Raw genomic sequence first — 16,805 nt, forward strand, 5'->3', positions numbered from 1 at the left:
GGGGTGTGTGTGAAAGCCCTAATAAGCAGGCATATACATAGAATGAAGGCTACTGCTAAGCTTGTAAGCCGCCCTGAGTCTTCGGAGAAGGGCGGGATACAAATGGAATTAAAATAAAAAATAAAAATAAATAAAAACTACGCACAATGCTGTACCTCCACTTAGCTTATGAGGTTTCGTGGCATATATGGCAGTACAGAACAGGTAGACTTGCACTAGAGTAGAATATAGTTTGGTACCTTCCACACTGAACACGGTGCCGTAGCTTTGCATTGCTTTTTCCCACTCAGAATAACAGAGTTGGAAGGGACCTTGGAGGTCTTCTAGTCCAACCCTCTGCTCCAACAGGAGACCCTATCCCATTTCAGACAAACGGCTGTCCAATCTCTTCTTAAAAACCTCCAGTGTTGGAGCGCCCACAACTTTTGAGAGGCAAGTCGTTCCGCTGATTAATTGTTCCACTGATTAATTGTTCTTAAAAGAGTTCTTGTTCCCTCCGGTTTTGCCGTGCCACCACGCCAGACCAAAGCAAAGGCTTCCAGATCTCCTTGCAGACACGCCAACAGTACTGTCGCTTGTGGTGGCAGGCGTAATTCATTAATTCGATTCTAATGAATTTTTAAACCTCCTGGGTGGATAAATGAGTCTTCCTTCCTAGTTTACGGTAGTTAGCAAAACAACATGATAATAAGGTTGCACAAAGGCATCAGGTTAAATTATTATTATTATTATTGTTTTTTAAAAAGGCCATAATTCAGATCAAAGAAGTGAAAAATATCCACAACAAATAAAACATTAAATTAGGGCAGCTTGTTTTTTTTTTAAAAAAAAAACAAAAAACAAAAAAACAACACAGATCAAAACCGCCTGGAATCCAAAGACAGCTCAAGGTGGCGGGTAGCGTTACGTTGTTCAGCCTGCGTCCTTCCAAGTCTCTTGATCTTATTGCTTTAGATTGGGTGGAGGAAGGGAAAGGGTGACAGAGACCAGGCTTATTTCTTTCTACCTACCTTTTCCTCCTCCAGACCCGCAAACAAATGGAAGACACCTCTTCTGCTGATCGTAGCCTGACCTCCAACTGCGTGGTCACCACCTCTGAACTCAGCGGTGCCCCTGTGCTGTTGAAGCCATCTCTGGGCAGCGAGACCCAGCCTCCGCCCTACCAACTCCATGCGCCCCAACTACACCAACATAACGGCTACACCGAGTATTTTAGCATGCATACAACCGGCGCCCGGCCCGTGTAAAAGTCTCTTGACTCTCCTTCTGGCTAGGATGATTCCTATCTCGACATTTTCTGGGGCTCGCTCTCTCAGACAGTGGCTCCCCCAATCCTTGGTCTCTTTCCTGGGATCCCTTTTCATCTGTGGCTTCATTCCCTTTTGTCCAGTCGTGTCTTCTTGGGATCCTGCAATGATATCGGGAAGCCAGGGAGACAAAATAGGGTGGGTGGGTTCAGCCCTGTTCTCACCACCACCTCCTGGCTCCTTCGCTATGACCCAATTAGTCTGTAGGTCATACCAGTCCAACCCCATGGGACAGTCTTAAGCTTTCCCACCCCTTCTGGGGCTGCTTCTGTGAGGGGAAGCCAAGCATTGAATGAACATGGGTGGAGATTCTCTTCCAATCCACTCAAAGCCGGGCTGGGCAACTGTGGCAACTTTACGATCTGTGGACTTCGACTCCCAGAATTCCTCAGCCAGCACAGCTGCCTCAGGAATTCTAGGCGTTGTGATCCACAGGGGGTAAACTTAGAGCGACAGGCCCATCTTCGGCTGATTTTTCCCCTGTAGTCCAGCGTTTCTCAACTTTGGCAATTTGAGGATGAGTGGACGTCCAACTCCCAGAATTCTCCAGTCAGCATGGCTGGCTGGAGAATTCTGGGAGTTGAAGTCCGTAAGTCTTTAAAGTTGCCAAGGTTGAGAAACATTGCTGTAGACCAAGATCATTGTAGTTTTTCCCAGCCGCCATTGTGATTCAGTGGTTTTCCTGTCTGGATCCCACAACGAGGAACCAGAAAGCAAGCCAGGCCAGATTCACCTTGTAATTATATCTCCATGTTACATGACACCATATTAACATCATCTGGACCAATTTTTTTTCCTTTCTGCTACCTTGTGAAGATAGATTGAATCTTCTAGGTCCCTCTGCCCTGGTCCCCCAGGGTATTTATGTTGCCTTTGTTAGTTCCTAGGAACCAAGTTATCTTGTGGTAAGATGAACAGCCAATAAATTTGATAAATAAAAAAATAAAATGATGGTGCTGTGGGTTCTCCTCCCTGATCATGGTGACTTTCTGAAAATACATTTTTGCTTTTTTTCCTCTTTGTTTTGCCAAAATAAAGAATATTCTCATGTTTCTATTTCACTGAGAACACATGTGACTCTTTTAGGGAAACATCTGTTTATGAAAGGAGGAAGAGATACCCTGAACATGGAACATTTCATTCTCTTTTTATATTTTTGTAAAATAGCCTGTTAACCACAGACACTGGCAATGTAATACACCCTTTGTTTTCTTCCTCTGGATAATATACAAAACTAATGAAACGAAACCTATTTTTAGTGTGACACAGCACGCAAATAAGGATCTGTGAAAGGATGACATAGTTTCCTAGTGTATTAAAGTAGTTATTTTTTTTTAAAAAAAAGATAGAACTTGGTTAACGGAGATGTACTTAGTTCAAAGCAAATCTGTGCTTTTACTCATTCATCATATTATTACCAACATTATTTCTTGGCTGATTTGAAGTGATTTAAGTCAACCTAACTTCAGAGCAGCATACACTAGAAAGAATAAAAAAATACCATAGTAAACAAAAGTACATGTCCTGGGACACAAATGCTTTTAATGCAATGCTTTCCAATCTTGGGAACTTTAAGACTTCAGTTCCCAGAATTATCTAGCCAGCCATGTTTGGCTAGGCCAGGGGTAGGCAACCTTGGCTCTTTTATGACTCGTGGACTTCAACTCCCAGAATTCCTGAGCCAGCTATGGCTCCGGAATTCTGGGAGTTGAAGTCCACGAGTCATAAAAGAGCCAAGGTTGTCTACCCCTGGGCTAGGCAATTCTGGGAACTGGTCCACCCATCTTAAAGGTCACTAGCAGGCGGGCTGGAGAATTCTGGGAATTGCAGAGAAGGGATAATGTTAATTTTCATGTTTCTGCAGAGCTTATGAAACATACATTTGGGTTCTTTTTCTGTCAGTAAGCATGGGAAAATTAGTATCTCAACAATGTTCCTCTTTTTCCCCCTCGGAACTCTGCATAGTAAAATTTTTCCACTAATGTCCATTCTGTGGTGCCTCTACTGGGTTGTTTAGATTACATTCATGCCATGATTAAAAGGTTTTCTCGAGTCAGCCACAAAATACCACTATTCAGAGCAGTGGTGGGATTCAGCCGGTTCACACCACTTTGGCAGAACCGGTAGCTAAACTCCAGCTGGAGCCTGGCGCTGATCCTGGTGCTTCCACTGAGCCATGACAGCCCTGAAGAAGAGCCAAACAGCTGGAAAGTGGCACTGATCCTGGCACTTCCGCTGAGCCCTGACAGCCCTGCAGCTCCAGCCATCTCTCACTGAGGCTTGTGTGATGCTGCCACTGGTTCAGCTCATTCCCCTCCCCCACTACCACTTTTCTAGGATGGCTGCATACCACCTGCCAGGTGCCAATGTTCCACAGGTGGTACCCGTACCACTGGTTGAAAAGCCCTGTTATAAGTAACTTGAGGTAGCAAGACATACCTAATATGGTTAGTCATGATCTCCACAGTTGAGGCCAACATTTCCATTACTAAGCTAGACAGTTAAGTGAGTTTTGTACCATTTTACAACCTTTCTTGCCACAGTTGTTAAGTGAATCACTGCAATTAAGTTAGTAATGCATTCTTAAGTGAATCTGGCTTCTCACTGTCTTTGCTTATCATAAAATCACAAAAGGGGATCAAATGACCCTGGGATGCCGCAACCATCATAAATGCATGCCTGGTTGTCAAGTGCCTGAATTTTGATCATGTGACCATGGGGATGTTGCAGCGGTCGTAAGTATGAAAAACAAATCATAAGTCACTTTTTTCAGTGCCGTTGTAACTTTGAATGGTCACTAAACGAATGGTTGTAAGTTAAGGACTACCTGTATCCTTCCAATTGATATCAAGCTTTTACTCCTGCACTGCATGTTGGAATAGCCCACCTCAAAGGATTGTTGTCGTAGGGAGAATAGAAAAAGAAGTATTAGATATATTTGCTGTGTTATTTATAAAAAATAAAGGGATAAAAATAAAAATATGCAGAGAACACATTGGAGCAGGACTATACCCATTTAAAAACTGGAAAGCCTTGGTGGGTTCAGCTTTTTTTAACCTTCACTTGAAAGAACTGGTAACATCTGGTCCTCTGGAAAGCTACCGCTTGTGCTGCTACCCAGCCCAGAGACAACTTGTATCCCCTGGTCAACCCATTGTTTGAGTTGGCAAAAGAAAATACAATGTTTGTTTTTTCATGGGTGAGAAGGATGAAAACGTAAAAGAGGAGTAGGTAGAAATCATCAAATGGACAATAAAAAATTGTACACATTGGCTGGCTGGGGAATTCTGGGAGTTGAAGTCCATCCGTCTTCAAGTGGGCAAGCTTGAGAAAAAGGGCTGGGTCAGGGGTAGGCAACCTCGGCTCTTTTATAACTCATGGACTTCAGCTCCCAGAATTCCTGAGTCAGCATAGCTGACTCAGGAATTCTGGGAGCTGAAGTCCATGAGTCATAAAAGAGGTTGCCTATCCCTGGGCTAGGTCAGGTGTAGGCAACCTCGGCTCTTTTATGACTCATGGACTTCAACTCCCAGAATTCCTGAGTCAGCATAGCTGACTCAGCACAGCTGACTCAGGAATTCTGGGACTTGAAGTCCATGAGTCATAAAAGAGCCAAGGTTGCCTACCCCTGGGCTAGGTAAAGCCTAAGGCAGGGGTCGGCAACCTCGGCTCTTTTATGACTCGTGGACTTCAACTCCCAGAATTCCTGAGCCAGCATAGCTGACTCAGCACAGCTGACTCAGGAATTCTGGGACTTGAAGTCCACGAGTCATAAAAGAGCCAAGGTTGCCTACCCCTGGGCTAGGTAAAGCCTAAGGCAGGGGTCGGCAACCTCGGCTCTTTTATGACTCGTGGACTTCAACTCCCAGAATTCCTGAGCCAGCATAGCTGTCTCAGGAATTCTGGGAGTTGAAGTCCACGAGTCATAAAAGAGCCGAGGTTGCCGACCCCTGGCCTAGGGTCCGTTCCTCCTCCTCGAGCGCTCTAGCCCTGCCGTCTCTATGGCTTCCCTTGCCATAGAGATGGGGTGACCTCCGTGCTTCACTCGCAACCGCTCTGCGCCTTCGTCTCTATGCCCCCCTGGGTCCCCGACTGGACTCTACATGGGCCGCGGGGGCAGCGAGCGCAGCTGCGGAGGTGGGTCGAGCGGAGTGGGGGGGCCCTTCCCTTTACCACCCCCCCATTAGTCCCCATTGCGAGCCGGGATTATAAACGGGGAGCCGGGCCCACGGTCCTCCGGATGGGCTCTTTCTCCGCACAGCCGTCGCGCTTCCCTGGAGATGCGGCTCCGGGGGAGGCCTGGGCTGGTCCCTGCTTTCCCTTCGGTCCGTCTGGTCCTCCCTGGATTCCCCTGAAGATGTCTGCGTTTCCCCCCCTCCCCGGCTTCAATGGAGGGTCCCCCTTCTTGGGCTCCAGAGTGCAGAATAGAATAGAATAGAAGAATAGAATTAGAATTGGAATTGGAATTGGAATTAGAATTAGAATTAGAATTAGAATTAGAATTAGAATTAGAATTAATTAGAATTAGAATTAGAATTAGAATTAGAATTAGAATAACAGAGTTGGAAGGGACCTTGCAGGTGATCTAGTCCAGCCCCCTCCTTTGCTGGTTTCTTCCTGCCTTTGGGTTAAAGTTGGTTTTGTACCCCCCAACCCCACCCCTATATTTGACTCTGAGATGCATGGAGCCTGCCTTTTATGTCAAAAGCTGGAGGCAGCTCAAATAATGCTTCCTTCCTTCTCCCCACCACCCACCCACAACAACACCCCTGCAAGGTAGGCTGGGCTGAGAATGAAAGAGGGAGGGAGGGACGGGCTCAAAGTCAACCAGAGGAGGATTCGCACTCAGTTCTGATCCAGCCCCTGTGCCACCCTGACCTTCCGTCAGGTACCCTTGATCCAAGAGGGTGAGACAGTTTACTAGGTAATGGAGGGAATTGCATTTCAATCATTGGAAGGACATGTACGAAGGCAGGAAAAGTACAGACTTTCCAGTTCTCTGTTGAAACTGATACGTGTGGCTTTTTTTTTAAAGGGGGGGGGGTCTGCCTAGCAGGCACCCCTGAAAAGAGCAGCATGGGAGCAGGTTGTAATTAAAAGAGCCTTGGTGGAGCAGTGGGCTGATGCCTCCTTAAGTAACACCAGCTGCCTGCAATGAGTGCAGGTTCGAGTCCCACCAGGCTCAAGGTTGACTCAGCCTTCCATCCTTCCGAGATAGGTAAAATGAGGACCCAGATTGTTGGGGGCAATAAGCTGACTTTGTAATAATGCCGCTTGGGATGTGTGTGTGTGAAAGCCCTAATAAGCAGGCATATACATAGAATGAAGGCTACTGCTAAGCTTGTAAGCCGCCCTGAGTCTTCGGAGAAGGGCGGGATATAAATGGAATTAAAAAAAATAATAATAATAAAAAAAGGCTTTTAAAATGTCTTGGTTTTCATGTTACGTTTCGTTCTCAACCGGGGTCCATTGAGAGCTCGTGTTGCCATTGCAGAATTGTCTTTAAATTCTTTGCTGTAAATGAGCTGGGAAAAGAATGAATAATTTTGTTTCATTAATGGGGTTGTTGTTATTGTTTTTTAAAAAAACATGGTACATTTGCTCATTTCTCATTCTTACGTCTTTCCTCTTCCTCAGTGCAACTATATTAGGAAAATAAATGCCTTGTCCGTTTTATGTTCATTTCTTTCTTAATTGCTGTCTAGCAAAATTTTACAGCACAGGCAGTGGTAAAAAGAAAAGAACCAAAACTCAAAAAATGGAAATTGAGTGGTATCTAAAGAGAATAGATTGGCAGATCTAATAGCAAGGCATATATGAAAACAGGCTGAGTGCCTTTGAGCCAGTTCCTCTCTCTCCCAGGCGAACCCACCTCACAGGGTTGTTGTTGTGGGGAAAAAAAGAAGGGGAAAGGAATATTATGTATGTTCACCACGCTGAGTTACTTTTAAAGTAATGAACACAGGAGAAAAATCAAATAAATAATAATACTTCAACACATCTGCTTATCCCAGGTCTTGAGAAGACCTCAAAAGGTGGTCATATTATTATTATGAACCATAATAACATTTATCTGGTGTAGGAATGCAGGGTTTATATATAGAGAATAGAGTTGGAAGGGACCTTGGAGGTCTCCTAGTCCAGCCTCCCGCTTAAGAAGGAGAACCTATGCCAGGGGTCTTCAAACTTGGCCCTTTTATGACTTGTGGACTTCAACTCCCAGAATTCCTCAGTCAGAGTGCCTGGCTGAGGAATTCTGGGAGTTGAAGTCCACAAGTCATAAAAGGGCCAAGTTTGAAGACCCCTGACCTATGCCATCTCAGACAAGTGACTATCTAGCCTCTTGTTAAAAATCTCCAGTGATGGAGCGCCCACAATTTCTGGTGGCAAGCTGTTCCACTGGTTAATTGTCCTCACTGTCAGGAAGTTTCTCCTTAATCCTAGGTTGCTTCTTTCTTTGAGTAACCTTTCTGTATTTCTTGCTAAACAATGGCTGGACGCCTCTCATTGTATTAACTGACCCTCCTCTTTGATTACAGGGGGATCCAAAGATCATCATGGACCTCCTAAAGCCCAATTGCTTAAAGGTGCTGGTTCTGCTGCCCCTCGCCCTGTGCGGGATCCATCAAACCGATGCTGGTGACTGTAAGGGACGCCGTGAGGTGCTGCACAGCGCTTCTGGCTATGTGACAGATGGACCTGGCAACTATTCGGTCAATGGCAACTGTGAATGGCTGGTGGAGGGTGAGCATTTGAAGAAATATGGTGGGCCATGATGGCTTAAAAGGGATGCGGTGGCTCAGTGGGTTAGGACGCTGAGCTTGTCGATCAGAAGGTCGGCAGTTTGGCGGGTCGAATCCCGAGTGCCGCATAGCAGAGTGAGCGCCTGTTACACGTCCCAGCTTCTGCCAACCTAGCAGTTTCAAAGCACATAAAAATGCAAGTAGAAAAATAGGGACCACTACGGTGGGAAGGTAACAGCGTTCCGTGCGCCTTTGGTGTCTAGTCATGCCGGCCACATGACCACGGAGACGTCCTCGGACAAGCGCTGGCTCTTCGGCTTTGAAACGGAGATGAGCACCGGCCCCTAGAGTCGGAAACGACTAGCACAGATGTGTGGGGGAACCTTTACCTTTACTATGATGGCTTAGAGGTGGAGACTACAAACCAAGGCATTTCACTCTCTAGGTCAGGGGTCCCCAACTCCCCCGGTCTGTGGACCAGTACCGGGCCGCGGCATGGCAGCAACTGTTCTGCACAAACAAGCAAAGCCCCATCCGTGGGATGCAGGCAGCACACAAAACCACGCACCCTCCGGTCCATGGAAAAACCTTTCTCCACGGAAGCGGTCCCTGGTGCCCAAAAGGTTGGGGGCCTCTGCTGTAGGAAACATCTGTCAAGGGCTCTTGACATAAATGCGAAATCCAATTTGGGAATTGGGGAAGTTGAAGTCCACACATCTTAAAGTTATCAATGTTGAGAAAGACTGAATTGGAAACACTGCTCTAATTCCTCACCGATGGAGTTTGGGAGCCTGTATGTGTGATGAAAACCCATTTCGGGAGGAATGGGAATTTGCTAACAAGATAGAAATATAGAAGGAACTGCTGATTGGGACTTTGGAAGTCCTTACATTCCAGTATACTTATTAAAACCGCTATGGCAATGCCAACGATAGGTTGCTTTTTATTAAGACAATAAGCGCTTTCTTTTTTAAAAATAATATTTTATTAATTTTCTAATTTTACATTTAAGTATTTAAAAAGCAACATGGTGGCTGGGTTGATCAATAGTTGGATAACGAAACCTTTAGTACAAATGTCAAGCTACAACCTCAAATATTTCCTCTCTTTTCCCCTTAATATCTACTACCTCGTATTTAAGCTAATTCAGTTCTTATTATACCAACGCAGTAAAAATATTATATTTATCAATAAATTTTAGCTTATCCGTATCTTAATTATTTTTTACATTCCGTCTTCGTAAACAACCCATATCCTGTTATTAATTTTTCCCCAATTTTTAGTTTCCCATCAATTAGTTTTCCAATTTAACAATAAGCACTTACTTGAGGATAGTAAAAAGAGACAGGTAGTCTATTGACTTACAACACTTCGTTCAGGGAGCAAAGTTACAACGGCATTGAAAAAAGTGATTTATGACCCTGGGGCAGGGGTAGGCAACCTCGGCTCTTTTATGACTCATGGACTTCAACTCCCAGAATTCCTGACTCAGGAATTCTGGGAGTAGAAGTCCGTGAGTCATAAAAGAGCCGAGGTTGCCTACCCCTGCCCTGGGGGATGCCGCAACGGTCCTAAATGTGAAAAATGGTCATAAAAGACATTGTTCTCAGTGCCGTTGTAAGTTCGGTCACTGAACAGTTGTAAGCTGTAAATGAACAGTTGTAGTTAGCTTCCTTAAGGTTGACTGCACTGCACGCTGTTGATCTTGGGATCAGACTGCTAAGCTTTTCTCTGTGTTTCAGCTCCTAGCAGCAACTACCGCATCCTGCTGACCTTCATGTTTATGGACACGGAGTGCACGTATGACTACCTCTTCGTTTATGATGGAGATTCTCCCAACAGCCCTTTGCTGGCCAGCCTGAGTGGCAGCACCTTGCCTCCTACCATTGAGGCCACCTCAGGCAAGGTATTTATTTTAATTTTAATTTTAATTCCATTTATATCCCGCCCTTCTCCGAAGACTCAGGGCGGCTTACAAGCTTAGCAGCATGGTAGCCCCGTGGCAGGAGGCTCAGCTAATCTCAATGTACACATGTTGTACTTTGACAATAAAGGTTGTTTATTATTATTATTATTATTATTATTATTATTATTATTATTATTATTATTATTATTATTATTATTATTATTAAATGAAGGTTAAAGTAAATTGTTTCTCCCATGCTTGGAAATGAACGGCTCTGCTCTGCTATTCTTTTCCCCGTTTATTTCAAAGTGAAGTCATCGTGCAAATGGCATTTCACTTGGTGTGTACACGTTGTGCCAATTGCATCATTTTCAAGATGATGTCACGACATGTGGGGGGCCTCCTCCATAGAAGCTTATCTCAGCCAGCACAGATAGTCCTCTACTTATGACCACAATTGAGCCCACTAAGCGAGATGGTGGCTAAGTGAATTTTGACCCATTTTACGACCTTCCATGCTGCAGCTGTTAAGTTGTTAACATTAGTGACGTGGTTGTTAAGTGAATCTGGCTTCCCTATTGCTCTGCTTGCCGGAAGGTCGCAAAAGGGGATCACATGATCCTGGGACACTGCAGCCCTCATAAATATGTACCAGTGGCCAAGTGTCTGAATTTTGATCACGTGACCATGGGGATGATGGTCGTAAGGGTTTAAAATTTATTTTATTTTTATTTTATTTATTTTAATTCCATTTATATCCCGCCCTTCTCCGAAGACTCAGGGCGGCTTACAAGCTTAGCAGTAGCCTTCATTCTATGTATATGCCTGCTTATTAGGGCTTTCACACACACCCCAAGCGGCATTTTTACAAAGTCAGCTTAATTGCCCCCAACAATCTGGGTCCTCATTTTACCTACCTTGGAAGGATGGAAGGCTGAGTCAACCTTGAGCCTGGTGGGACGCGAACCTGCACTAATTGCAGGCAGCTGGTGTTACTTAAGGAGGCATTAGCCCACTGCTCCACCAAGGCTCCATAAAATGGTCATAAGTCTCTTTTTTTCCAGTGATGTTGTAACTTTGAACACAAACTGCCGTAAGTTGAGGACTACATGTAATTTGTGCTTCGGACAGGACATCCACCACCAGACTGAGTCGGAATTTACATTTTAGGGATCAGGTCTTAATCACTTTCTCTCTAGTTTAACCTTCTGCCTGACTGGATCTCTTCCGATCTAAATGTTTCCCCTTGGGCAGGGGTAGGCCACCTTGGCTCTTTTATGATTCGTGGACTTCAACTCCCAGAATTCCTGAGTCAGCCACGCTGAGGGAAAAGAGAGAGGTTTCCATGCTGAGCCATGCTGGCTCAGGAATTCTGGGAGTTGAAGTCCACGAGTCATGAGGGGGCCATAGTTCCCCATGCTGGCTCAGGAATTCTGGGAGTTGAAGTCCACGAGTCATGAAAGGGCCAAGGTGGCCTACCCCTGCCCTTGGGGGTTAACTGATTAAATCACTGGATTCCTTTTTTTTTTTTTTGAGGAATCGTATGTTCTCACAGCGTCTTCCCCCGGCAGTTTAAAAAGACACACATGGAAAGGAACACAAGCTTGGATTGGTGAATGTTTTGCCCTCCTTAGCCCATTGGGTTGACTCCTCCAGCTTTCAGTACTCATTCTTTCCTCCTTTGTAGATGCTGTTGCACCTCTTCAGTGACGCCAATTACAACCTGCTGGGCTTCAATGCCACTTACTCTGTCTCGCTGTGTCCCATGGGCTGCTCTGGACATGGCGTATGCGATAACGACGGGCGTTGCGCTTGTTTCCAAGGCTGGGGTGGCAAGGACTGCTCGGTGCCCGACTGCGCCACCTATTGCCAGCATCACGGCGCTTGCAACCAGGTAAGAGATGGTGCCTTGGTGTCTCCGTCGGTCATTTATATTCATCCCCTGGCACGTTCGCATCCCATTTCGATAACAACACCAAGGGCAAAAATGTAAAATACGAGATGTGAAATCGACAAGGATATAAACGGATCATCGAGGTGACAGATGGAATTTTTTGCTTCGTTGTCACAACCAGGAAACCGGCAAAGCCTCCCTTACAGGTTTGATGATGATGTCAGTGGTAGCATTTTCAGTAACGTTTGGAGCTGCACCAGGTAAGAACTCAAGAGGCAGGCTGGAAGAAAAGGCACAGAGAATTCAAAGGAAAGAGCGTCAGGCTGAAAGGAGGATTAAAATAAAGTAGGGCTCTTCAAACCTGGCCCTTGGATGACTTGTGGACTTCAACTCCCAGAATTCCTCAGCCGGGCAGCTCCAAATGCTGGCTGAGGAATTCTGGGAGTTGAAGTCCACAAAGTCATCCAAGGGCCAGGTTTGAAGAGCCCTGCTCTAACTATCCCATTCGAAGCCTCATCTCTCCCCCCCCTCCCGCTCCCCTTCCTCACTCTAATGACAAAGATGAAAACTAAAAGGTACGTAGCTGCCAAGTTGTCGCTCTTGACACTATGTCGGTAACCTTGCCTTCTCCTTCCTCCCGCAGGAGTCGCAGCGCTGCCAGTGTGAACAGGGCTTTGTGGGCCAGGCCTGTGATGTAGCTCTGGGCGACAATCAAGGAGCCGGGAAATGGTACAACGTCAGCATCCGAGATCCCTCTTTCTGGCCCCGCACAGCAGCTGCTGGTGCTTTCCTACCTTCTACAGGGGGGCTGTACATCTTTGGAGGTGAGCCGTCACTGTTTATGGCTTTTCCCTCTGATATCAGGTAATCGTCAGTTTACGGCCAGAACAGAGCCTCGAACGTATGTTTCTAAGCCAGGCAGCTGAGTGAGTTTTGCTTCATTTTACGACCTTCCTGGCCACAGATGTTGGGTGACTCACTGCAGCTGTTAAATTAGTTCAGCTGACTCAGGAATTCTGGGAGTTGAAGTCCATGAGTCGTAAAAGAGCCGAGGTTGCTTACCCCTGAATTAGTTACACGCTCGTTAAGAAAATCTGGCTTCCCCCACGGACTTTACTTGTCAGAAGGTCACAAAACCTGTTTATATGATCCCGGGACGCTGTTATAAATACATGCCAGTTGCCAAGCATCTGGATTTTGATCACATGACCATGGAGATACTGCAAATGGTCTTAAGTATGAAAAACACATGTAAGTCGTTTTCTTCAGTGCCGTAGTGACTTTGAAGAGCCATTAAATAAACGGTTGTAAGTCAAGGACTGCCTGTATTTGCTGCCTTGATGTAGCACTTTTCCAGACTGTAACTGGAAGGATTGAATGGTGCAATTCTGAATTCTTTGAATATTTCAGAATAGAATGGGATGGGATGGGATGGGATGGGATGGGATAGCATAGCATAGCATAGCATAGACTAGACTAGACTAGACTAGACTAGACTAGACTAGAATAGAATAGAATAGAATAGAATAGAATAGAATAGAATAGAATAGAATAGAATAACTATTCTAGCCTTCCTTATCTATGTTTCCTGGTAAAATACATGGGAAAATCCCATTGGAGGAAAATTCCACTTAGGGTTAGGTCCCCATGAACTCATAGCGAAAAATGGACATTGCCAACAAACTCGGAGTGCTTGGGTTTGGTTAGGAGGGCACTGACCTTTCTAGCCTGCCCTATATATGTTTGCTGGTAAAATACATGGGAAAATCCCATCGGAGGAAAATTCCACTTAGGGTTAGGGTTAGGTCCCCATGAACTCATAGCGAAAAATGGACATTGCCAACAAACTCGGAGTGCTTGGGTATGGTTAGGAGGACACTGACCTTTCTAGCCTGCCCTATCTATGTTTGCTGGTAAAATACATGGGAAAATCCCATCGGAGGAAAATTCCACTTAGGGTGAGGGTTCCTAAATCCGATGACATTTCTGCTTTCTTTCCCTTTAGGCCTGGATTTAAACTCTGCTTTGGGGGACCTTGTCTTCTATAACTTCACCACCAACACTTGGCATCAGAAAGTGCTTAGCCCTTCCCCAGTAAGTGCCTGGCTTGGATTTCCTCTCTTCTTGAGAAAACTACATTATGGGCAAAACGGAGAGGGCCCTGGTTATGTCTGAGATGCTTAGGCATCCATCCAAAACACTGTGTGAATTTAAAAAACTTTGTGGCCCTAGCCTGCCATGTATCTTCCTGATTCTACAATACATAAAATGAACTTGAGGGGGGAGGAGAACATGCTTTTCCCACCCCATTGTAGTGATGGGGCCCGTTTGGTCTAGTGGTGAAGGCGCGAGTCTAGAAACCAGGCGCCTGTGAGTTCTAGTCTCGCCTTAGGCATAAAAGCCAGCTGGAGGACTTTGGCCCAATCACCAGGAGCGTGTGAGTTCTTGCCCTGCTTTAAACATGAAAGCTGGCTGGGTGAGTTTGGACCCATCACCAGGAGACTGTGAGTTCTAGTCCTGCTGTAGGCATGAATGCCAGTTGGATGATTTTGAGTCAATGAGCAAGATACTGTGAGTTCTAGTCTCACTTTAGGCACGAAAGCTGTCCGGGTGACTTTAGATCAATCACCGGGATACTGTTGAGTTCTAGTCCCGCCTTAAACACGAAAGCCTGTTGGTTGGCTTTGAAGCAGCCCCTCCCTCAACCCACCCCCACCTCACAGTTGTTGCCATGGGGAAAACAGGCAGAAAAAAGTAAATATTAAGTATGTTCGCTGCCTTGAGTTATCCTCAAAAATAGTAAAGGCAGGATTAAGAAGAAAAAAAATAAAAGTAAACATTGACTTCCTTAAAGTAAATAATTATAATGAAATACGGGATGATTTTATAAAAAAAACAGTCTCGGTGGAAGGCAAAGGGAATAAACCCGCTCAAGAATATATGCGGTTTTGAAGAGGATAAGGGCACAATTGAAAGATTGTATATTGTTAGTTGTTATATGAGAAGAAATATAGATAATAAAAATGGTCTCCAGGGGTGTGGGTGCACTGTAGTATTTGTATTTTTTTATATATATTGTTTTTTATTTAGATTTATATGTGTTACGTTTGTATCATTTGTATTTGAATAAAATTAAAATTAAAAACAAACAAACAATGATCTCCTTTCCATCTTTTCAATTCCAGACTGCCCGTCACTCCCACACAGCCGTGGCCTGGGAGGGCTCCCTCGTTCTGTTTGGTGGAGAGCTGGCCACTGGCTTTCTGGCCAACGATGTCTGGATCTATCTGCCCCGGGAGGGCTATTGGCAGGAGCTGGTGCCCTTGAACACCACCGCGTTTCTTCTTCCTCCTGGGCTGGCTGGCCACGCATCTGCGGTGATAGATGAATGGCTGTACGTATTTGGAGGTGAGTCGAAGGTCCACCTGTCTGGTTCAGGTCTCTGGGTGTCCCTCTTCCAGGGCAAATGCCCCGTCGTGGAGGATTGAGCCTCACACCTCCTAATCCCGTGGTGGCGAACCTATGGCACGCATGCCACAGGTGGCAGGCAGAGCCCTCTCTGTGGGCACACGTGCCGTCACCCCAAGTCCTAGGCCTTCTGCTGGGTTTTATGAAACCTTCTCGTTTTAGGCCTCCGCTGCCATGTGCAAAAAAAAAAAGGTTTAATCAATCAATCAAATTCAACTTCTCGCGGTGAAAAAAAGAGATCTTGCAAAGTTGGAATTGATTGATTGAACTTTTTAGTCCCACCCAGTCTGCCGTTACCACCGTAGCCACACCCACCCAATGGGCCACGCCCACCCGGCACCCGATGATACATAAGCGGGTTTGGGGTTGCAGTTTGGGCACTCGGTCTCTAAAAGGTTCGCCATCACTGTCCTAATCCCTTCCTGCAGGGCGGACTTCGGTGGACGTGTTCTCCTCCCACATGTACCGCTTCCATCTGAAACGATGGACCTGGGAGTTGGTGATTCCTTCCGGAGGGAAGGCGCCTGCAGCAGCCGGTCATTCCATGGTCTTCCACCCTGCTTCCCGTACACTCTTGGTTTATGGCGGGCACCGGCCCTCCACCGCTCGGTACGTGGACAACTGGTATTGTGGAAAAAAAACAAACAAAGGTACAGTGGGACGTGGGACGAGTACTGAGAAAACCGTGTGACTTAACTACGGGACCCTTTATTTCGGCCAGAAGGAGTAGCGAGTCATGAGGCAGCCGACGTCAGCAAGTTCTACCTTGCACGTCGAGTACTGGGAGAAAGATCAAACCATCAGAATAGAGCTGGAAGGGACCTCGGAGATTTTATTTATTTATTTATTTCATTTCCATTTTATACCCCGCCCTTCTCCGAAGACTCAGGGCGGCTTACAAGCTTAGCAGTAGCCTTCATTCTATGTATATGCCTGCTTGTTAGGGTTTTCACACACACCCCAAGCGGCATTATTACAAAGTCAGCTTAATTTCCCCCAACAATCTGGGTCCTCATTTTACCTACCTCGGAAGGATGGAAGGCTGAGTCAACCTTGAGCCTGGTGGGACTCGAACCTGCACTAATTGCAGGCAGCTGGTGTTACTGAAGGAGGCATTAGCCCACTGCGCCACCTAGTCCAACCCCTGCTCAAGCAGGAAACCCTATACAATTTCAGACGAGCGGCTGTCCAGTTTCTTCTTAGAAGCCTCTAGTGTTGAAGCACCCAGAGCTTCTGAAGGCAAGCTGTTCCATCAGTTAATTGTCCTTCCTGTTAGGAAGTTTCTCCTTAGTTCCAGGTTGCTTCTCTCCTTGATCGGTTTCCATCCGTTGTTTCTTCTCTTGCCTTTTGAAAATAAGTTGACTCCCCCCCCTTCTCTTTGTAGCAGCCCCTCAAATAGTGGAATACTGCCATCATGTCCCCACTAGTCCTTCTTTTCTCTAGACTGGCCATACCCAGTTCCTGCAACCGTTCGTATACCGTATTTT

General features: G+C 45.8%; 2 protein-coding genes across 2 annotated transcripts in view; both read left to right on the plus strand.

The window, feature by feature from the left end:
- Positions 1–2,287, plus strand: part of TMEM145 (transmembrane protein 145) — a 24,399-nt gene extending 22,112 nt beyond the window's left edge. Inside the window, exon 14 of the mRNA XM_083369390.1 lies at positions 1,026–2,287. Coding sequence (XP_083225516.1) covers positions 1,026–1,247 — 222 coding nt within the window. The 3' untranslated portion in view covers positions 1,248–2,287. The remainder of the gene's footprint in view (positions 1–1,025) is intronic.
- Positions 2,288–5,410: 3,123 nt separating this feature from the next.
- The window catches only part of MEGF8 (multiple EGF like domains 8), a 61,896-nt gene continuing 50,501 nt past the window's right edge, over positions 5,411–16,805 (plus strand). Inside the window, exons 1-8 of the mRNA XM_083369375.1 lie at positions 5,411–5,444; positions 7,847–8,051; positions 9,793–9,956; positions 11,644–11,850; positions 12,494–12,674; positions 13,856–13,944; positions 15,036–15,258; positions 15,747–15,927. Of these exons, the coding sequence (XP_083225501.1) occupies positions 7,865–8,051; positions 9,793–9,956; positions 11,644–11,850; positions 12,494–12,674; positions 13,856–13,944; positions 15,036–15,258; positions 15,747–15,927 (1,232 nt within the window). The 5' untranslated portion in view covers positions 5,411–5,444; positions 7,847–7,864. The remainder of the gene's footprint in view (positions 5,445–7,846; positions 8,052–9,792; positions 9,957–11,643; positions 11,851–12,493; positions 12,675–13,855; positions 13,945–15,035; positions 15,259–15,746; positions 15,928–16,805) is intronic.

This window comes from Vipera ursinii (genome assembly GCF_947247035.1).
Source record: "Vipera ursinii genome assembly, chromosome: 9".
Lineage (NCBI taxonomy): Eukaryota > Metazoa > Chordata > Lepidosauria > Squamata > Viperidae > Vipera > Vipera ursinii.